General features: G+C 31.6%; 2 protein-coding genes across 2 annotated transcripts; one reads left to right on the top strand and one right to left on the bottom strand.

Annotated features, from left to right (window-relative positions):
* Positions 1-1,999: 1,999 nt before the first annotated feature.
* LOC124826118 (uncharacterized) lies at positions 2,000-6,127 on the top strand. Its single transcript, XM_047298877.2, has 2 exons — positions 2,000-2,301; positions 3,537-6,127. Exon 2 carries the CDS (start codon positions 3,643-3,645, stop codon positions 5,896-5,898), a length of 2,256 nt encoding a protein of 751 aa, XP_047154833.1. The 5' UTR covers positions 2,000-2,301; positions 3,537-3,642; the 3' UTR covers positions 5,899-6,127.
* A 1,654-nt stretch (positions 6,128-7,781) lies between these two features.
* Positions 7,782-10,151, bottom strand: LOC124826104 (uncharacterized protein At2g34160-like). Its single transcript, XM_047298860.2, has 5 exons — positions 9,877-10,151; positions 9,044-9,092; positions 8,398-8,460; positions 8,248-8,312; positions 7,782-8,157 (listed from the first exon to the last, which is right to left on the bottom strand). The coding sequence occupies exons 1-5, from the start codon at positions 9,985-9,987 to the stop codon at positions 8,062-8,064; spliced, it is 384 nt and encodes a 127-aa protein (XP_047154816.1). The 5' UTR covers positions 9,988-10,151; the 3' UTR covers positions 7,782-8,061.
* Positions 10,152-23,839: the final 13,688 nt, after the last annotated feature.

Raw genomic sequence — 23,839 nt, 5'->3', positions numbered from 1 at the left:
ATCATTGTTATCTTATTCGTAACAGTTATTATTATCATTATATCACAACAGTGGTTATTATTAAAAGTATGACATTAATGATGGAGGTATTGGATATGATATGATAGAATGATAAAATTACTAAGAACGATAATAAGACAACAATAAAAGTAATGATGAAATGTTTATAATAGACATTATATGGTGGAAAAGTAACGATAAGATGGGCATGTTATCTTATTTGTTTTCTTACTTTTGCACAAGATAAAAAAAATATAATGCACTAATAAAATGTGATATACTTAAGTTGGTGAATTTTATAAGTGTAGACTATAATAAGTATGATTAAGGTTAAAAAAACTCACATATTAAAAAAATCATTGAAAATTTTTCAAAACTAAAATATCTTACGTGGAGATTATAGATTTTTTTTTAACATGAAAAAAAAATATTATTATACTTTTTTTATGTTGGTATATTTTGATGATAAGATTGTTTTAACTTTCAGTCAAATAACATAGAATCGATCTTAAATCAAACTAATTAGGATCGATTTTCAATTTAAAATGACTCATTTTGACTTTTTGTCAATATCGATCAATTTTGAACTTCAACTAAAATTTATTAGAATCAATCTTTAACCTAAGTTCGATGGACCAGTATTGATTTTATGTTTGAGTTATATTAATCTTAACATTTGATTCGAATCAGTTATATCAATCTTCAACTCAAGTTAATTCGTATCAATCATTGACTTGATTCAATCTATATTAACTTTTGATACATACTAACCTATTTAAATCAACTCGAACAAATTAAGTCAAATTTAGACACTAAAATTTAATCAAAACCGATGCAGTGACATTTAATTAAATTTAAATATGTAGTCATTCTAAATAAAATAATTATCTTAATGTAATTACTAAATGAATCCTTGTTTTCTATTTCAATAGAATTTATTTGAAATGTTTAATTAAGTTGTTTTATTTGAGCTTTCTAATTTGGATTAAATATTGTAATTATCATCAAATAAAAAAAGTATTCTATTATTAATTAAAATTTAGTAATTTAAAAAGTTGGTGATGTGTTTTAATCAACATTGGTCAATGCTATTTTTCAGCCAAAGTTCACCAATACTTTTTTAGCAAACGTGAACAAAGGTTTTTTTTTTTTTTTTTCAATTGGTTGAGATTATTTCTACTTGATATCAATCTTAACTATTTTAGTTAACACGGGTTATAGTTATCTTTTCTTTTCACCATCATATCAGATTATTTTTTATAGACATTTGGGTAAACCTTTGTCTCCACTAACATTGACCAAAAAATAATTATAAATCAAAGATATACAATTTCTCCTGTGCTAGAAATAAATCTTAATAGAATTTGAATGAAAAATAACATTAACAATATATATTTAGAACATTGATTAAAAACAATCATAACTGACATTGATTCTATAAATCTATTTAACTGGAGGCATAATATTGGCAAGGATTTAAGGCAAAACAATAAAATTCAACAAGGCAAAAAAAAAATAATATAACGATTTTAAACATTAAATTTATGAATTCTAATTGGTTTAGACTGAGTTTAAAACAGAGGGAGGTTTAAAATAATATTTTATGGTAATTCTAAATAGTAATATATTGTTGACAAAACTTAATTAAGAAAATATTGATTAGGTTTGTTTAAGATGCAAAAGATAAAGTTAAGAACTGAATAGGCTGACTTGAATTTTAAGCGAATTAAACCAATCAAATTATCGAGTTAATAAAATAAAATCAAACAAAATCTTATTCACAACCCTAACTGAAAAGTTTGATAAAATTGATTGAACTATTTTTGGAAACGAAGATTCGAAGTGAAAAAAATTGCATGTATGGTAGTTGTATGAAAAGGGTGAAAAGAGAGTAGTATAATACTAGGGTGGAGTGGGGCAAAACAGTAATTCCGAGAAACAGAAAAAAGAAGAGGTTGAATTCCTTTGACCTAAATACCCTCTTTTTGTGGATAGCCCCAAACCTGTATTTCCCTTCTCAGCCCTCAGAAGCGATGCCTCTGCTACCCCTCTAATTCCCAATCTTCCTCTCCTCTCCTTACCCTTCCTCTCCTATTTCCGATTTTCTCCACTTCCCCGCCAATTTTCATCAACCTCTTTTCAAATTTCTCTTCTTTCTTTTTTCAATTCACAAAACCCCTTCGATCCGCTCTCAACCCTCTCCCTACTGCCTCTGCTGCCATTACCCACCTCCCTTTTATGTTTTTCCAGCTCATCTGGCCATGGTTTCACTCCCTTTTGAGCAAAGGTGAAAGCTTTCAGGTAATTTCATCATTATTTAGAATTTTGTTATCATCAGTTGTCGTGGGTATTGGGAATTCCTTCGATTTTCAGTCAATTCAATTGTGGGTAATGGATGTGATTGTGTGTTTTCACGAAAGTTTGTTTTTTTGGTTAGTTCAGTTACCTGTAAATCCGCTTCACATCACACACACATATTTTACCTTTACTCCCCGTTTGGGCTACTGCAGTCCAGATTAAGTTAATTGGAGTTGTAAGCTCGATGCGTAGTTTGTTTTCTTGGATAATGGAAGTGATTTTAGTTTTTTCTGGAATGCTAAACATTCTCTGCAATCAAAAGGCTTGAATTTTCAGGAATTTAGTTCATGTGATTCAATTTGTTTCTGAATGGTTATCGATTAATGGAAGTGTGAATGGAATGCTTGTGGCGTGGATTGCTGGATTTCCAATCTATATGTAACCATTGATGATAGATTTGTGGGTTTGTACTCCCAATTGTGAAAATGTAGTTGGACGTGTTTTCTGGATGAGTGCTTACAAAATTAATTTTAAGTAGAATTGGTTTTTTGTAATTGATTTTGAAGTGATGTGATTTATGTTTGGGTTATTTATTGAAAAAAACAAGTTAGTAGTAAAACTAAGCATAATTTGTTTTATCCAACGCAAAGCTATCTAAAATTGTTTCAACTCTCGATTTACCTGAAGTTATGCTAGCTGGTATTTCAATGTGACTCTCGATGATTTAATGTGAACCTAAACACAAACTCAATCAATAGTTAATGTTTCATTATGTGAGCAATTAGCTGAAGTTGTGCTAGTTAGGTATTTCAACGTGGCTCTCGATAATTTAATGTGAATCCAAACACACACTAAATCAATAATTAATGTTTCATTTCAGTATGTAATTTGTGATCTTTGATGTGTGGTAGCCCTAGAAGTTGCTAAGGGTGAACAAAAGTTCCGTGCTTTGTATGAATTATATATTTGCCGCAGTTTAGGCGGGTGGGACCTGACATGATTTAGTTGATTGTAACCATCAGACTGTACATTTTTTTTATGTATTTGAGGAAGGATATTCGAAGAAAGGATAGAAAAGTAAAAACAAGAAGAAATGATTGGTATGCTTTGTTAGCTGGATGTTCGCATGATCTTCTGTTGTTTTCTTTGTTTCTTTCTGGTGATTCAGGACTTTCATCTTTAATGTGTTGGACAGAGGATTGATGTGGTTTATCTGACTTGTCTTTTGTCATGTGTAGGATCTTGCAACAGTGTATCTGTCATAAAGCTGTAATTTGTATATCAAGCTGAGCAGCAGTTCTTCTTGTTGTCGGCTTGTTGCTATATGTAGTGATTTACATCTTGATGGCTAACCACGATTTGATTCTTGGTCAAAGTCACAATTTGGCACTTGGTCATGATCAGCAATTGGTGATGGGCCATAACCACAATTTGGGCCTCAGCCAGAACCATGCATTAGAACTGGGATCAGCCCATGAGCACCATTTAGATCTTGGACAAACCCATGATCATGAACTGGGCTTGGGACATGCCCATGATCATGAATTGGGATTAGGACAGAACCACGATCATGAAGGTGATGGTGATCACACTTATGAGCATGAGCATGAGCTAGCCATGGATCAAAAACCTGAGCATGATGATCATGACTTGTCTCTTCCTGGACAAAATCACGAGTTAGTCCTATCTGAGAACAATGATTTGACTGTTTCAGAGAACCAGGAACTTGATGAAAACATGGCCCTGGGTGTGGTTCAGAACTCAGAACTGGGAATTGATTCTGCAAATGATATGGATGTTCAACAATCACAGCTTGTGCTTGCTTCCACACCTCCAATAATTCAGGTTCGTACTGCAAGTCCTACTTATGAATTGTCAGTGGGGCAAGAATTCCCTGATGTCAAGAGTTGCCGAAGGGCATTGAGGGATACAGCAATTGCTCTGCACTTTGAGATGCAGACTATAAAATCTGACAAGACCCGCTTTACTGCTAAGTGTGCTAGTGAAGGATGTCCCTGGCGCATTCACGCAGCTAAGCTCCCAGGGGTTCCAACCTTTACTATTAGGACAATTCATGAGAATCATTCATGTGGAGGAATTTCTCACCTTGGCCATCACCAAGCTTCAGTTCAGTGGGTTGCTAACTCTGTGGAGCAAAGGCTCAAGGAGAACCCTAATTACAAACCAAAGGAAATATTGGAAGAGATTCACAGGGTTCATGGTATTACCTTATCATACAAGCAAGCATGGAGAGGTAAGGAGCGTATCATGGCTGCAATGCGTGGATCTTTTGAAGAAGGATACCGTTTGCTTCCACAATACTGTGAACAGGTGAAACGCACTAATCCAGGAAGTATTGCATCTGTTTATGGAAGCCCAGTTGATTGTTGCTTCCAACGTCTCTTTATTTCCTTTCAAGCATCCATATATGGCTTTTTAAATGCTTGTCGGCCACTCTTAGGCCTTGACAGGACATATTTAAAGAGTAAGTATCTTGGAACATTGCTTCTTGCTACTGGATTTGATGGTGATGGGGCTCTCTTTCCTTTGGCATTTGGAGTCGTTGATGAGGAGAATGATGATAACTGGATGTGGTTTCTGTCTGAACTTCATAACCTGCTTGAGATCCACACTGAAAACATGCCAAGGCTCACTATCTTGTCTGATAGACAGAAGGGAATCGTGGATGGAGTGGAAGCAAATTTTCCCACTGCTTTCCATGGATTTTGTATGCGCCACTTGAGTGATAGCTTCCGTAAGGAATTTAATAACACCATGCTTGTCAATCTCCTATGGGATGCAGCTAATGCTCTTACTGTAATTGAATTCGAAGCAAAAATTTTGGAGATTGAAGAGATATCACAAGATGCAGCATATTGGATTCGGAGAATCCCACCTCGCCTCTGGGCCACTGCTTATTTTGAGGGGCAAAGGTTTGGTCATTTGACAGCCAACATTGTTGAATCTTTAAACACTTGGATAATGGAGGCATCTGGACTTCCAATAATTCAAATGATGGAATGTATCAGAAGGCAGCTAATGACTTGGTTTAATGAGCGCCGGGAGACCAGTATGCAGTGGACGTCAATACTCGTCCCTTCCGCCGAGAGACGAGTTGCAGAAGCTCTTGATCGGGCACGAACGTATCAGGTTCTTCGTGCCAACGATGCTGAGTTTGAAGTAATATCTCATGAAGGAACAAACATAGTCGATATCAGGAACCGTTGCTGTCTTTGCCGTGGCTGGCAGCTCTATGGTTTGCCCTGTGCACATGCTGTGGCAGCACTTCTCTCCTGCAGGCAGAATGTGCATAGATTCACAGAAAGCTGCTTCACCGTAGCAACATACCGGAAGACATACTCACAAACCATACATCCAATTCCTGATAAATCCCTGTGGAAGGAGTTGTCTGAGGGGGATGCCAATGCTGCCAAAGCTATAGAAATTGTTATCAATCCACCTAAATCACTGAGACCACCTGGGAGACCGAGAAAGAAGAGAGTTCGTGCAGAAGACCGTGGTCGTGTTAAGCGAGTGGTGCATTGTAGCCGTTGCAATCAAACAGGACATTTTAGAACCACATGTGCAGCTCCCATTTAAGTTACCGAATAAACAAAATCGGACAACCTTTAGTTATGTTATGTGCCTGGAATCCTTTATATTATTTATTTAGGCTTCGTAGCTTAGACTGGCGAGTAAATTATCTCTGTTATTTACTTGACATTAATGTGAATTAATTCCTAGCAGATACTCCATGTGTATATCATCCTCCAATAATTGGCATCGTTCAATAACGCATACAGGAATGGCGTGATATTTGTTTTTCGTATATGTTCTTGAATAATTTGTGCAGATGCTCCAAGGGTGAAAAGTGAATGACCACTCACTCTTCACTACTGCTTCAATCTATTTGTGATAATGTCCTTTTAGCTACTTTTAAAATAATAAGTTGATGTCATGAATGGAGAATTAACACGAGATCACCTTTGATTTTAAAGGATCAAAAGGAACTTGTACTTTTCCTCTTAGTTTCGAAGAATTATTTTATGTATAAAGATTTTTTTTTTCTTTTTTCGTTTCGAAGTAACGTTGATGCAAAAGAGTTTTCTTCAGTTAAATAAATAAACTTGTGGAATGGTACTCCGCTGATAAGAACCAATGGGTAATACTAAAATACGTATTTGAGCCTATTAATCTTTTTGTGTTATGTTCGCTATATTGTTATTTTTTGTTAAACAGGGTATGTTTACATTTAAAGTTGCAATATAGTTTTTGAATATACCGGAAGGGTTTGATTTTTTTTAATATTTTTTTTTCATTAATGAAGCAAAAATATACAAAAGAAAATCTGGAATAGTGAACAATGTCATGTTCTAATTATTTTAAACAATAGTGGTAGCCTTTTCAGATTAATGCACTACCAACTTATTGTGCTTCACTATCAAATAAAATGCATCGACGTGATAAAAGCTTCCAAATTATGCTATCTTAGTTTGAATCCTTTTTCCCGAGTTATTATTTGAAAGGACAACAAGAAAGAGGAGTTTCCATGGTGTCCCCTTCATTGAGCAATCACCGTTCTTTTTATTCAAGTCTTAGAAGTCTGACAAATAACTAGTAAAAAATAGAGTAAATGAGAGTAATACACGTTTGTCAATAAACGTCGTAAAACCAAATGATAAGAAATTCATCGAAGTCCTTGACTGCTTAATCAATCAATCATCGACGAGACTGTGGATATAATTCAATCGTTTTGCATTTCTTTACTTCCATTTTTAATTGATACCTGTATATTCTGATCCCACGAACACTAGATTTGAAAATATTGGTTCATATGGACCAGTGACTTAAGAAAAACACACCTTTTAGCTGTTCACAGAAGTCATGATTCTTGTGTATTTGATGTCAAATGGCGTACAAGATATACGCAGGAAAGTAATAATCTGAGTGGAATTCGAGTTGGATCTTATATACTCATCTTAACACTGCACATTATGCTCATTCACAATTGGTGTGTTTTCTCTCCTTTTTTTCTTCAATAAATTTTCTAGTCTTAAAAATATTTCCCTTTTGGTTTTTGCTAGTTGAGTAGTTCAAAATTGTTACATACATACAATCCGGTAGGCGTGGTAAGTATGAACAATGTTAAACTTACAAATCCAGAGAATTGTGTGTTATTCACTACAATGGTAAAAGAGTGGATTTGTAAGTATCACGTGCAAACCGCAATAGCAAATGAAGATAATTCAGTTGCATTGCAATACAATTTGTGTTTGTTTATTACAAGGAGCATATAGTTTATGCTGTGGTGTGGACTGAGAACTGTTAGAATTATGTTGATTATTATTGGTAGAGTTTACCAGATGACTAAATGAGTTCTTTCGTTTACTTTTGTTAATCAAAGCTCACCTTAGAAAATACATCTAAAATGATGGAAAAATCGCGGATGAAATGGAAATGTCTGTAACGACACTTGACAAGAATACCTCAGAATGAAAACAGGTTGAATGAACTGAAAATCAGAGCTCAAGAGTGACCAGTAAAGTGCTCACCATCACAATCGTATATGTGCAGTGAAGAAATACAATCTAAATTGATAATGAAAATATGTGCTCTACAACTTTGACCACACATTGCTGCCTTATCATTGTAATTTTACGACCCTTTTCAACTCCCCTATTTACGTCTATGAATGCAAGCAGTACAAAAGACTCAGAATGTTAACTACAGTAGTGTCACATTAACCGGACTGTCTTATATCTGTCACTTTTTGTCCTCAGCAGCTGCTGCTTCTGGTTCAGTTTTGGTAGAACTCATCAGATTGTCAAACTTCTCAGATTTCCCCAGCACAATTTCAATCTAAAACATCAGGAAAAGTAGATAAAGCATCCGAACAGAGGGAACAAGCCTTGCAGAAAACTAAAATGTAAAACTCATTGGGAAACTCACCTTTGCCTTCTGCACCAGACGACCTTTGTTCTCATCTTTCATGCCAACTGTAGATGTCAGAACTTCTGTTCCATCACAAGATTCATATCGATTAGAGTGACTACAACTATCATACAAATGTGAGTATTAGAAATAAGGAAGAAACCTTACTCTTCTCAGTGGCAAGCCCATTGTTCTTCAAAATCTCCGCAATTGTGACAACGGTAGCTATAGCTGCAACAATACATGTCAAATTTTTGCACAATGTTATATCAGTTGGACTTGGAGTGGGAATAGAGGTAGCAGGGCACATTTTATGTGTTCAATCGGTGGAGGATGTTAAATCAGTTCGACAGAGTGTGTACAAACTCATATTTTCAGTGGTTTCGCATCAACAAAATAGAAATCACGATACTTGTGCTTGGACTTTACACCAGCCACATGCCATGATTTTTGAAACTTAATTTCTAGTAACAGCTAGAAACTTTATTTCAAACTTATCTAACAGAGATGAGAATGTCTAAATATATACCTCCAAACGTATTAACATAAGAAACAAAGTGCAAAACAATCCTAAAAATACCAAGAGACATTATGGACATTTCGGCACCAAAAAGGCTTAATGAATTTAATAATGGACTAAAGGAACGTCACACTTGTCCTCCATCAATGCAGAAAAAATCGCATGATAACTGTGACTGATAAATAAGGTTTCAAGCTAAACTGAATTTAATCCCTCAAAATTTTAACTTCTGAGGATACGAAATTTGCAATGAAATGAAAAAGAAGTGAAATGTGAGTTTGCAAAAAGAGGTACCCATTCCAAGAGCAGAAAGCTCGACCTCATTGTGCTGTTGTATGTACCTCTGCATCAAGAAAAAAACATTTGAGGTAGCTATTCATCATGTTAGTAATGTAAATGAAAACTATGAAGCCCGCACAAAGAAACATAGACTCTCCATTACTTATAGTTATTGTTATTCTTTGTGTCTATGTTATTATTATTCTTATAAACTAACATAGACTCTCCATTACTTAGACAATCATGTAAATGAAAACAATATTATTATTATTATAGTTATGAAGTTATTCTTGTTAATGATAATAATAATAATAATAATATTAATTATTATTATTATTATTATTTTATAACCATAATAATAATAACTAATCTTATTTAATATAAACGAAATAATATAAAGAATGACGATCTCGATAATTTTATAACCTATTACCTAATGCGATAATTATAAAACTATTGAAGTAGTATTTCTTTATACAATCTCAATTTTATCATAATAATATTATTTATAATAACTATTATTATTGTAAAAGTTCATAAAGATTATTATTAGTTGTAAAAAAATTATAAGAATTATGATATCGATTTTCCCAATATAAATAACTATCACTTGAAAAATCATAACATTTAATATTAGTAGAATTATAAGAAATAAAAAGATGAAGGGTAATTATAAGAAAGAAAGAAATTAGTTTTCTCAAGAAACGCTACAGCACATATTTACAAAAAAAGAAAAAGATAATAATAATAAAAATTTGAATTTCTAACTTGGCAAAGAAGTAGAGATGAAAGAGAGGAAAAAGAGTATGTGAAAAGTTGAAGAAGGAAGAAGAAGTGTGATACGATACCTTGGCGAGATTGACGTAAAAGAAAAGAGGTTTCTTGGTATTGGAAACCTGAATACGGTTCTTCTTGGGGGTTTCGTCTGGAAGGGTAGCAGCAGCGGCTACGGTCGCCATTGCAATTTTGAGTTAGAGTAAAACGGTAAAGTAGCAGAATGAGTATGACTCTGTCTTATATAGCCCTCCAACTGCACAATTAGTTTCTTCCTCTTTTCAGATGCCAAAATCTCCATGGTCCTCATTCTTTTACGACCGATTCTTCTGCATCCTTTCAGTTTCACCCTTTCGCAAAATTCATTTTTAGTTACGCTTTAAGGATTACTTAAATTAATAATTTAGAGTAAAAATTCAAATGTTTAATAAACAGATTTTAGCCATTACTTATAAAAATAATATATATATTATTTTAATATGGAATTATACTAAGATAAAATTACATGGCATTTATAAGAAAAAAAACTTATCAGGAAAACAAAAACTATGATTTTCTTCATGAAAAATTACTTGAAAACAAATTTTTCAGTACATTAAAAATTATTCACAAACAAGTCTCTTTATATATATCAAAAGAATAGAAACTACCACTAAACTACAATGAATTAAATTTAATTACAAATTATTGATAATAAAAGCAGTATTATTCAAATGAAACATATGGACTGAGAAATAAAATTTCACTAATACACCGTCGTCAACATACTTAATAAAAGAATATTCAATTACAATACAAATAATATTAAGATTATCTACTTATGAATGTCATGTCATTGAACAAAAGAAAGTAATAAAACATAGGTTAAACCCTCTTTTGGTCCTCGTATTTGTGTGTCAATCTTAAGTGGGTCATCGTTTTTTTTTTCGATCTCAATTGGACCCATAAACTTGTAAAAATGAGTCAATTAAGCCTTCACCGTTAAGTTTTCACTGACGCGTCTAATTGTGATGAAGTGTTTATGATGTCGTGCATTGTTTCATTACGTGAAATTTTTATTTAAATAAAAAAATTATGATATGGCAAAATTGAAAAGTGAAAGAGAGATTTGAAAACCACCGCGCATTCTTCTGGATGTTATTTGGAAAAGCCTGAAAGGGTGGCCGACTCTGTGTCCATCACTTGTGGATCCCTCCGCAAACTCAGTGTTTCTGGTCTCCAAGCTGTTGTTGTTACTGTCGAAAAACCCAAGCCATTATCAGATTTATCATCTCCTCAGAAGAACAATTTCCATTTCTATCTTCCATATTCAATCCCTTCATCAGTATCTTTATAATCTTCCATTTCTATATTCCATATTCAATCCCTGCACGCTATCAGAGTAGATATATAAAGAGAAGCATAGAGAGATCGAAGAGTGTAGATAGCAATAACAATGTTGAAAAAACAAACTAGAAGAGTTGTTTTCGTGCAGGAACAATTCGAGTTCCCTCTTTAGTGAAGTTGAAGCCTCCACTCCCCTCTCGCCATTTCCTTCTATTCCCCTTCTATCCTCATCCCACCATTGCCCAATTTCTCTTTCTGAATCAAAACAGGAAAAAGGTTGCAACTTATAATTAAATATAGGTTTTTAACCAAAAATTGAATACTTATGAATTTCTCACTGTGAATTTCTTTTTCTTTCTTGAATGGTACTATATCTAATAGACTAAAACTGGGATAGGGTTAGAGCCTCAAGAAGTACCAAATGTGTCCAATTTGCAACCATTGTTACCTAAAATTAAATACAGTGAAGCAGTGTAACGAATACAAGGAAGGGACGGAAGGAGATGGTAAATAAGATGCAAACCAAATGGGTGGATAAGTATGAAGTATGAAAGAGATACGAAATGTGCGCAAGGAAAATGACCTCAGTGATTGGGGTATCGAGAACCCTCTCAGGGCCATACTTCTCAAGTAGCCCCTTGGATATCTAAAATGAAAGAAGAAAGAAAGGTAATAGGTAATACACAATGGTACCGAATTATTAAATCCAGAGGTTGGCAAGGCAAGTAAACTAACCTTGTATGCACCCTGATATTCCCCAACCTGCACTTAATCAGAAGGAAAATGAAGTGGTTGGCACTAAGGGCGACAAACCTTGTTCGTAATGGTGGAGGGCGCATCGACGGGGACGGCGAAACCTCTTTCTTGTGCGTGAAAGGGTCAAACCACAGTGTCCAGTGTGGTTGATGGCATTGCGGACCTGCTGCAACAGTGACGGTGGCAGCCTAGAGGGAAACGGCGCAGTGGTTTCCAAATCCCTAATACGTCATCATAAGCACGTCATCACAATTAGACACCGTTAGTGAAAACTTAACGGTGAGGGCTTAATTGGCTCATTTTTACAAGTTTATGGATCCGATTGAGATAAAAAAAAAACGATGACCCACTTGAGATTGACACACAAATACGAGGACCAAAGGAGGGTTTAAATCTAAAACATATTACACTAAAAAATACTCAGCCACTTACTCTACCACACAAATATCTTTTTTTCTTATGGTATAATAATTGTATAATACTTATGAATAACAAATTTTGCTACGCATTTCGGCCAACATTAGATGACTATAACATTTTGTGACTCGTATCATCAGTTAGTAGAATAAATTGTTGATGAAGCATTTTAATTTAATCTAATTAAGAAAACATTAATACATATTTATATAGCTGTCAAAATGGGTCACAACCCGCGAGCCAACCCGGCCCACCACGGGTTTGAGCCGGGTTGAGTTTGAAAAAATTGTATTTTTTTATGCGGGTCAGATTTCAACCCGGCTCATTTAAACCCAACTCATGCGGGTTGAACACGTGGTGGGCCGAGTTGGCCCACCAACCCACCTACCTAATTTTATTTTATTAAAATTTAATTTTAATTTCTTAAAATAATATTTATTATTTTGTTTTTTCTTGAAAAAATGATTTAAGTTTCATATTTTCAAAATTAATTAAACACCCATGTTGGAAGTGAAATTTGTTTAGATTTGAATTATAGAAAGTTTGTAATTTTTTTTTAAAAAAAGTGTAATTAAGTGAGCTAGTGAGCCAACCCGTTTACTCACCAACCCGTGGTGGATCGGGCCAGATTCAAATTTTTCTGACTCATTAATAAATGAGTCAGATTGGGTTGGCTCACTAAATGACTAACTCGTGTTGGGCTGGCCGAGTTGAGCCGGGTGACCCATTTGGACAACTCTACATGTTTATGTGAAGGGTGTTGCTCCCTCCACCACCACACCTTTCTCCCTCCACCTCCCCAATTTTTTTTAATTCCAATTATATCCTTAAATTAAAATTTTTTATTTTTATTATTTTAATTTATTCCAAACCTAGTTCTCCTACTTTACTCCCTGCACTCAATCTTTCCATCTCTCAATCTCGTTTAACAATTTGTCTTCTGTTTTACTTTACAACTCCATTTGTCTTCTCCGTTTCACTTCTCCTCATACGATTCTTTCTTCTTCATTTTCCTTACATTATTAAAATACATTAAAAATATATTAAAAAATAATAAATCAAAACATTTAAATTAAATTATTAAAATATTTCCAAAATAAAGAATAAACTAATAAAATAAATCCTAAAATTAAAAACGTAACTCGGAGTCCGTTTAAGGAAAGAACTGATGTCAACATCTGTTTATGGAAAGAACGGATGTCAACATCCGTTTAAGGAAAGAACGGATGTCAACATCCGATCCGTTTTTTCCTTAAACGGATGTTGACATTCGTTTTTTTCCTTAAACGGATGTTGACATCCGTTTTTTCCTTAAACGGATGTTGACATCCGTTGAAGGATGTCACCGTTTAAAAGTTACGTTTTTTATTTTAGGGTTTTATTTGAAGGTTTATTCGAAAACACACCTTAAGGAAGCAACACACGCACTGCACCACTCCACGCACTGCACCACGAGAGCGACACTGCATCACGAGAGCGACACTGCACCACGAGAGGGAGACTACTTGATAATTCTTTCTACTACCACCAACCTTTACAACTTGTAGTATCTCACTGCGACAAAAGAAAGAGATGAAGAAAAATAATGTTAAAATAAAAGAAAAATATTTTACTCATGTAGGAGGAACTAAAATAGGTTATTAGTGGAATAGGTTGTGAATGGGTAAAATTAAAAAAATTAACCCTAAAAATAAAATTTTATTTAAGGGCAAAATAGTAAAGGAGAGGTGGAGGAAGAAAAGTGTGGTGGTGGAGGGAGCAACACCCTTAGGTGAAAAATCAGTGACTATATTTCCACCCGTGTAATGCATTTTACATGGAAATGAGAAAACATAAAACAAAAAGGAACACTCCCCAATTCAGATCGTTTTTTTTATATTTTTAAATCTATATTGAACAAAAATGCGAATTCTTTTAGTTTCTATTAGAAATAGAAATTTTCTCAAAACTAAAAATATTAGATATGAATAAAATTTAATTTTCAAATAAATCTTTGTATCACTGTCAATTTTGGCAAACAGATTCAAAGTTCATTAATTATCACATGAACATTATTAAAATAAAAAACAAAAAGTTAAATGAATACAAAATATCATACCATACCGAATCTATATAAAAATTACTCCAATAAACATAGAATTTAATTTAATCATGTCATGTCTGTAAGGATCAAAGCATGCTTAACTTAAGAAATAGTAATTACTATGATACTATAATGTTTTATTAATTAATAGAATAAATCTAATTTCATTCGAGTGTATGTAACATCTTTTCATAATCATAGGCACACGTGCATGTAGGTCGCGCTGACACGTTGATTTGGTGGTCCAGACTAACTAAAGTTATAAACATTTTCATAAGGTTTAATAGCTTTTTTTTTCCTAATTTTGCTGCGGTGTTAAATTGGTTCAACCTTTTAATTCAATCATACTTGATAAAATTTGTTTCAATTAACTCTCTTCCGTTAAATATGCGAAAACGGAGTTAACTTTTCTTTCTCTCACTTATGCTCCTCTGCAATGCATCAACTTTTTGTCAGTGGTATCATCATCTCACTATTCTTCATGTGATCCTTTATATAAAACATGTGAATTAATGCTCATAGTTTCTCCAAATCATAATGAGTTAATGATTAAAAAAATTAAAATATATTGGGTCTCATTCCTAATTTTTGGTATTTGTCTAACTTTCTCCTTCTCTAATATATAAATTATTAAAAATTTAAAATATACATAAGAATAAGATTAATAAAAATAATAAATATGATTTCAACTGTGAAAAAAATCTTCAAAAATTTAAGTTTGTGTATCGTATATAATTAAGGGTTAACTAGATTTTTTATTCCTAAACAATTTTTAAAAATTGTATTTTGTTTTTAAACTATTTTTATTTGTATTGAAGGAAAGTTATGTAAAAGTAATTTTTAACAAAATATATGTTTAAGTTATATTACACTATGTAAAATTCTATTATTTTGCCTTATTTTTATAAAGTAAAAAAACCATAAATTTATTATAAGGATGAAACACATTCTTAAAAATAATTTAATACAAAAAACATATGTAATCTTATAATTAATGACTAAATAATATAGATATACACCTAATATAACAGTAATATTTACTCAATAAAAACTCTATCTTGAAAACATAATTTTTGTCATTAAACCAAATTAAACAAATGGAGTGTGTATGAGCCTTGTAAGAATCCTTATATTAGAGTAAAAGTTGCTAACCAATAATCTTATGAAATAGTAAAATCCACATTAATAAGCTTTAATGTATTTTTAGTGGATTTTATTATGCCACGTCAATTTTAATATATTTTTTTACTACTTTTTGTGTAATGTAGGAGTTTCATTAGACTATTATTTTTCTAATTAATATTTTATTTTGTTGTTGAAAAAGATATATACTCTAGTTAGGAAGGAATTGTTTTTTATTCCTATAATTCAACGTTTTTACAACTTTTAAATTTTGTTATCACTTTTATTACAGTAAAATAGTCTTATAAAACTCATTTTTTTTAAGTTTAAATCCTCTTTTGGTCCTCATATTTGTTGGTGAATCTCAAGTGGGTCATCGCTTTTTAAACTGTCAAAATTGCGTCCATATACTTATAAAATTGAGTCAATTTTGTCCCTTCCGCTAAGTTTTGACAAAAGGCGTTAAGAGATGCTGAGCTATATTTTTTTTAAAATGGCGTGGTATTATGTATTAAATTAATGGGTTATGTGTTCTATCTTTATTTGTCTTCGGCTTCTACTCTATCTCCAGCGCCAATTTCATTTTCTTCTCAATTCTTTCTTCTCAGTTCAATCTTTATTTCTCACAATCAAATTTTCCACTATGGCTCCAACCCCTTCTTCCAAACAAAACTACCCCACCCAGATGAAGACTCCACAGTCCAAGCACCGTCTCAATTTTCATGGCCCTAAATCAGCAATGCAAATGCACCCTTTTCCCAACCCAAATTGTACTGCAAACAAGGAACCCCCTCCAAAACACCCAATTGAAGTAGTTGCCAGAATCCGTGACTACCCAGATCGAAAGGATAAGCCTTTATCTATTATTCTATGAATTAAAAAAATAATATTAAATAGTTATAGATAGCGCTTATTTAAAAAAACACTATCTATTGTCATAGTTATAGATAGCGCTTTTTTAAATAAGCGCTATCTATTGTTCCACACATTAATAGATAACACTTATTTAAAAAAGCGCTATCTATTAAGCGCTATCTATAGCTAATTTTGTAGTAGTGCAACTCGAGTTCTATCCGGGTTCGAGCTGATTTTGGGTACTGGGATTTCTGTGTCTGAGGAAGAGGACCTGGATGTGTTCTATAAAAAGTTTGTGGAGTCGAGGATCAATGGAGTTAAGCTTGGGGACAAGTGCACCATCATGATGTATGGACCAACCGGTTTTGTGAAGAGTCACACAGGCATCGGTGCCGTTATCGCCACCGCTGACGACACGCTCAGGCGACAAGCTAACGCGAGACTCGTTGAAAGTCGCTGATGGAGTATATTTTGCTTCTGCTATTGTTCAGGTCGTTGGGTGAAGATGAAGCGAGGTTGAACACGCGCATTGTGATTTCGTTTAACGAAGGTAGAAGAGAGGTTTCGGCTGTGCAGAATATAGCCAACAAACATATCACATCTTATTGTTTGGATGTGATTACTCTGGATTTTACAAATTCTTCATCCTGGTGAAAGTATTTATATTCTTGAACTTAATATGGAATGATCGAATACACAATGGAAGGAGGTGCAAGAAAAAAGGTAATCTTTTTTTCTGGTTGGGTCAAAAGAAGACGGTGGATCCGACGAGGTTGATAGTGGAAGGTTGTGGCTTAACGGTGTTGATGGTTATGTAGCACGGTGGTGGTTTGGGCGAGGATGGTGGCGGGCATGGCTAACGACGGCTAGAGTTTCTATGGAGAAGACGAAGTTAATGGGTGGGAGAATTTTTTTTTTGTGAATGGAAATTTCTAATGTGGAATTAACACATAATCCATTCAATTTAAAACGCAATGCCACGCCATTTTAAAAAAATGACAGCTCGAACATCTCTTAACGCTGTTTATCAAAACTTAAAAGGAAGGGACAAAATTGGTTCAATTTTACAAATATATGGACCCAATTTTGACCGTTTAAAAAGCGATGACCCACTTGAGATTTACCAACAAATATGAGGACCAAAAGAGGGTTTAAACCTTTTTTTAATTAATGTTTTATGGGTTAAATATATTTTTTATTTTCAAATTATTATAAAAGATTATGTTCGTTTATAAATTAAATTATAAATTATCATATTTTTACAATTTATGAAAGTAATATAAAATATATTTTCAACTCATCAATCTTTTGAATAAAAATTTATTTGTTTTTTTTTAAGTTTCAACCTTTAAAAAGAAAACATAACAAGTCTCTAATATTAAATTGATAAAATTATGATATAACAAAAGTGTATATAATTACTTCACAAAATGATTTTTACGTCAGGAAGTAAACCATACCACTGATAAAAAGTTGACAAGAGCTGTTGCGTTGCGTTGCAGAGGAGTAGAAGAAAGAGAAAGAAAAACTAACGCCGTTTTCGCATATTTAACGGAAGGGACTTGATTGAAACAAATTTTATCAGTTATGGACGAAATTGACACTTTTTCAAAAGGTTGAACCAACTTGACACACATTATAGTGAAACTAAAGACAAAGAAGACTATTAAACCTTTTCATAACAAAGGAGTTCCAAAGAATTAGAGATATTTGCTTTTGTTAGTATTTGTAAAAAAATATATTTAATTAGTATATGTAAAGCATTTTTTATTTTAGTTCTTATCATTAATCGATGAAATTATATTTTTATGGAAATTATAATAAAATGAAGTGCAAACAATAAACAAAAACTATATAGTTTAAATATTTATATCAAAATTATACATACTATCTCTTATAATATCTTCTTACATTTTATTTTAATAATTTATGACAAAGAGGAATCAACAGAAAAATAAACACACTTAATATTACGTATGAATCCTTTTACTAAAATTACATAGTCAATCAATTAAAATACTGATAGACTTAACAGATTCCTATTCCTATAATATAAATGTTTTTTACTGTTTTCTTTTACTGTTTTTTTTTTCTTTTTAATTTCCTAAATTTTGAAATTTGCTATTTTAGTAAGGTGACTATTATGATCACATTTAATGACTTATAAAAATAAGAAAACATTAATGCTTCCCGAGTGTTTACTTCACACAAATTAATTCATTATGCACACAAGTCAATTCAAATCTGAATTATATTTTGGTAAGACAAAGTTTTTGTAACTCAACTTAACTCATTTAAAAATTAAGTGTATGTTATTTTTTATAAGGTTTTTAAGGTGATTTATAATATATTTGAAAATAAAGTTATAAAAAAATTATTAAAAACTAATATGATATATAAAAAAATATTTTAATAAATAAAAAATAATGATTATCAAATTGGTCTCAACGGTAATAATAATATAAAATTATTTACGAGTAAATATTTTTTTGATAAAAATTATCTGAAATAATTATAATTAAAAAATAATAAATAATTAATATAATATATTTTTTGGAATACTGAGATTTTTTTATTTATATAATATGTTGTTCAGTATATAATTTAGTCATATAACTATTATATGTACATAATTAAAAATATGAAAATTTACATTTTTCTCTCTTTTATAAATGTAAAAAAAAGTGATTTAGGCTAATTATTTGTAGATCTCATATATAATTAATATTTTATATGAAAATTTACATTTTTCTGTCTTTCGTAGACGTGAGCCTTACAAAAATATTACATTAAACAAAAACAAAATTCTTATAATAGATTCATATAATTTAGAATCGGTTACCAGACAAAAGCAAAACTTTTGGAATGAGTTTCATATAGTCTAGAATCGAGTGGACTCGGTTACTAGTATAATTAGAAACACGTCTTTGTGGAATTGGTTACCCATGATCGTGAAGGGTTATTATTTTTGAGAAATCGATTCCATCTTCGTGTTGTCGCTTAGTGGAATTGTTCTCTCTCCTTCATCTTCAACTTGCGTGTTGGTGGATGAAAACAGTTTGCTTGGAAGTTGTATTAAAAACAGTTTTTTCTTTTACTATTATCAACTGGCCACGCAAGTTAAAAACAAATTGTTCTGTACAAAAATGGATTTTCGTAAGTCAATTATTTTTTTTCTTTCAATTTTTATATATTTATTATAATACTCATTATTATATAACAGCACAGTTAAAATGTTCACTTATTTCACTAAACATTGTTATAGATATAAAAAATGAAAATTAAAGTGTCAAATCACTTAACTTGAAAAACAAATAAATTAAGTATTCAAACGTTATTAAACAATATTTTAATATTCAAAATGATCAAATTATTAATTTATATAATTAAAAGTAATAATTATAATAAAAAAATTATGAAGAAAATAATAAAAATTTAATAAAAAATTGTTGCTGATAAATTATAAATCAATTCCTTGAATTCAACTCGAACTCATTTAAACCACAAATAAAATGAATTAAATCCAATTTAATTTACATTTAATTCTTTTTCAATTCAATCCTACTCATATTCATTACAAACAGTAAAGAAATCACTAATCTATTTTAAAAAAAAAAACAAATTTTATATCTTACCTTTTCTTTCTCCTTGTATTTTTTCACAAAAAAAAAAGAGTAATGAATTTTTTTTTTAATTATCCAAAGTTTAAAGGAAGATACTTTGTAGCTATTACAAAGACTAACAATTTTACCATAGCATGTTTAAAGAAAGACAACCTGTTTTCTTCATATTGAAATGTAAAAAGAAAAAGATTGAATACTTTATTAGACTGAAATAATAGGTAGTAGGAATAATAAAGAGAAATTCATAATTTGTTGTTAATAGAAAGAAATGTAGGGATAAAGTGGGAGTCTATTTCCACACGTGCACAATTATTTAATATGTGACCAATTAATTGGAATATTGTAATGCTTAGTTCGGTGGAAGCAAATCAAAGGTGCCCACACACCCTTTTTGCACTTCTAGATCTCCTTTGGTACTTTTCTTTCTAACAAATACATCCCAATTATTAAAGGAAATATATGGATAAAATAGTTGTAATCAAATTTAATTTTTAAAAATATTTTTAAAAGAAAGAAAGAGTGAATAACATTTAGAAATAATGTCAAGTAGTAAAAAAATGTGGTGTCAAAAATATGATAGTGTCTATTATTAAATTTTTTTATATTAAAAATTAAATTTTACTTATACTATCAATTTAATTAAATCAAGGATAAATTTTACTTGGATAATATAATTTGATTTAAATTTTAATTAATGTAGAACTTTGATATATATCTAATATTATAAATGAGTAACTTGATTAAATTAGATCTATTGAAATTCAAGTATTAATTTAAATTTTACATATTAAAATCTTATAAGAAAAAATCCTTTTTAAATACTCCATATCATTTACAAATAAAATACATTTAAAATATATAAATAAGTGTGAATTTCGTTTTACAAATTAATTTTATAAAATTAAGTAAAAAAATAAAAGAGATATAACCCTTATTTTACAAACAATTTTTTATAAAATTGAATTAATCTTAAAATGTAGTTTTTAAATCATGTATATCAATTTTAAGTTTAAGGTTGATTAGAAGTGTAAGTTGTTGTATTTGGTTTATCAGACTTAGAAGTACATATTTTCAGTTGAACGATGGAGATGTCGGCTGAGGCATCGGTGTTGATAAAATTAACTTGGCATGTGCAGTGAAAATGGTTGGTTCCATCATACCATAAAATACATATAAATTATAGTTATATATTTCCAACGAATTTTCCTTATATAATTTTGCTCAGCTATATAATAATTCATCGGTTAAGCTTTCATGTCTCGTCCTCATGATTTTCTAATTTATATACAAATATGTATGTTTGGGAACATGAAGTACAATACATGAATATCATAAGTATAACAGAAAAATATCATTTCTTGATTTGAAAACGTGTTATGACGAGGATTGATGATCCTCCACAAGAATGTTTATTATTTGCATTTTTTTTATTTCTTTGGAACATAAAGGTCAACCACAGCACAAAGGCAATATCTACATAAAATATTGAGGCTTGTTTGTATGAAAGAAAAGAGACTTTAACCATATAGATAATATAAATTGGTTTAATTCAAACGAGTCTCTAATTTGAAACTATCATTTGGTGAAGGGTTAAGATACTGCACTAGCCTCTAAGTTCTTAAGGAATACGAAATTGATTGAAAATGACGTGTTGGGTGACACTTTAATGTCATTAATTATTAAAATACATACAATTAAAACCTGTACGCGTTCCATGTATGTAATTAATGAATAACGATGTGTTAGTATGCACTGAATCATACCCAGAAATAGAAAATCAAGTCTATTGCTTAAGAAATTCATTTGGAAAGCTATAGTTGTTGTTGGTATGGAGTTTAACACTTGTTAATCAAGGTTTTAGCTACAAAAAGAAAAAAAAACAATATAATTTTATTGAAAGTTGTTTTAAATCTCTTTTGGTGGTAATCAATTTTCTGATTCTTTTAAATTTCAAATAATTTTGAGAAGTTGTAACAAACACATTCGGTGACTCTGATAAAATTGTTTTGTAGGTATTGGGCATGATATCTCAACTGCATTAGATATTGGAATTGTGGTACGTAGATTTCAGATCTTAATCACTGATGCTTCAATTAAAACGATCACACAATTGAATTAAAATTAATCATTGTACCTCGGACACAGCAAAACAACGTACACCGAACAACTTGGGAATTTTCTTCAATTTTCTGCACCTGCACTCCTTGTATGATTAATTTGAAACGAAGGGTTCAACTTCTTTTCAGTTTGTGGAAACCTTGAAAGGGGAAAACAAATGGAATATTAAAGTGTAGGCCAAAAGGTAGCCCACGATTGAAAATAGAGATTAAATATGGTCAATTCTTGTAAACATGTTTAAAACATACAAACGATACTGTTTACTTTATGACTTTAATATATGTTTAGAAAGGATTTCAATTCAGAATTTGATTATTGGAACGAAACAGTATCAAACATTAAAATAGTCGAGGAAACACAAAAGTAACAAGACAAAGCATCTTTTTTCTCCGTCGGTGCAAAACCAAAGATAAAGCAAAATCTTGGCAAATCATGGTATAGCAATAGTAGCATACTTTATGTTCAAAGGTCAAAGGTTCTACATTGTTCCAGAGTTAGGAATTAGGAAGAGAACAGATTCCCGTAACTGATCGACAATAAAACACAAGTCTCCATAAACAGTGTTCACAAACCACAACAACATGTTGCAATGACAGAACGTACGAATGCAAGACGATGAATAAAGAATGTCCAGAGACAAGTAACAGCGAAGAGTGTCTCATTGCCTCTTACTACAGCCATTTCTGACAGAAAGTTATTCGGTCTTCACCAGTAATTTTGACCCTTCTTGTTCAAACACACAAGGAACATCTACTGGTTTCAAATTTTTAGGTATACAACAACAATGTCAATGTAGGCATCAAGTAAAAGCTCTCAGAATTTAGGTCATGAATAAATGGCCAATTATTTAAGCCAGTGCAAGATATTATCTGTGATTAATTATATTTTCTACCAACATATGCTATTATTAAACAAACAATTAATATGTGGGATTCCCCTTATTCTCCACTGCCAATAAAGAACCTCATTTTTTAAAGGCTTTTCTAAATTCTACCTACCTACAAGTGTGGCAGTACTTTATTTAGTTCGTAATTAACATGGCAATAAAGTGATAATGAAGTTATCAGTAGTTTCTACTAACTAAACTATAGGGGAATTTGAAATAGAGAGTTATAGTTAGCTCCTTTGCACCTTCAAATTCAAAAGGAGAATGACCGCCATAGAAGATGAGCAAAACGAGAAAAAAGAGAAAAGGTGTCCCTGCCACTGTACCTCGACTCTATAAAGAAGGTGTGGGAACATGTTATGATGAAAAAAAAACGGAGTTAATCGAGTTAGCTCATATTCAAAAATAAACATAGCTTGCAGCATAAGCTTCTTGGTTGGCCTTTTTGTTACCCTATTTATACTCTGATAGATGATGCTTTGTTAACAATCATCATACAGAAGAAAATGTTACAAACTTGTGTTTACATGAATTTGGCAAGCATCTTTCAACGTTTCATCATCCGGAAGAAAACAAAATGGTGTGCATTTATCGTTGATTGATTATACACCTACCTAACAATAAGAAATACACTTTCAAGATGTTACTTTTTATCTTAAGAAAGAAGCTTGGGATTTGTGACGAGAACAATTAATCAACCATATGCATATATATATACCTGCATATAATGGAATGAAGGTTAAACTTGCACTTTTCTGTCGAAAACAGAACTTTCATAATTTGTGTCACAATTCTATGGCATAGCTTCTAACGTCTGGTGCGTGCGCATTTTTCAATTGATATCACTTGAA

The sequence above is a fragment of the Vigna umbellata genome, chromosome 8 (assembly GCF_029865625.1).
Source record: "Vigna umbellata cultivar VRB3 chromosome 8, Vumbellata_1.0, whole genome shotgun sequence".
In the NCBI taxonomy this organism is placed as follows: Eukaryota; Viridiplantae; Streptophyta; class Magnoliopsida; order Fabales; family Fabaceae; genus Vigna; species Vigna umbellata.
Note: the sequence above shows the minus strand (reverse complement) of the source record. Positions and strands in the feature narration are given on the sequence as shown.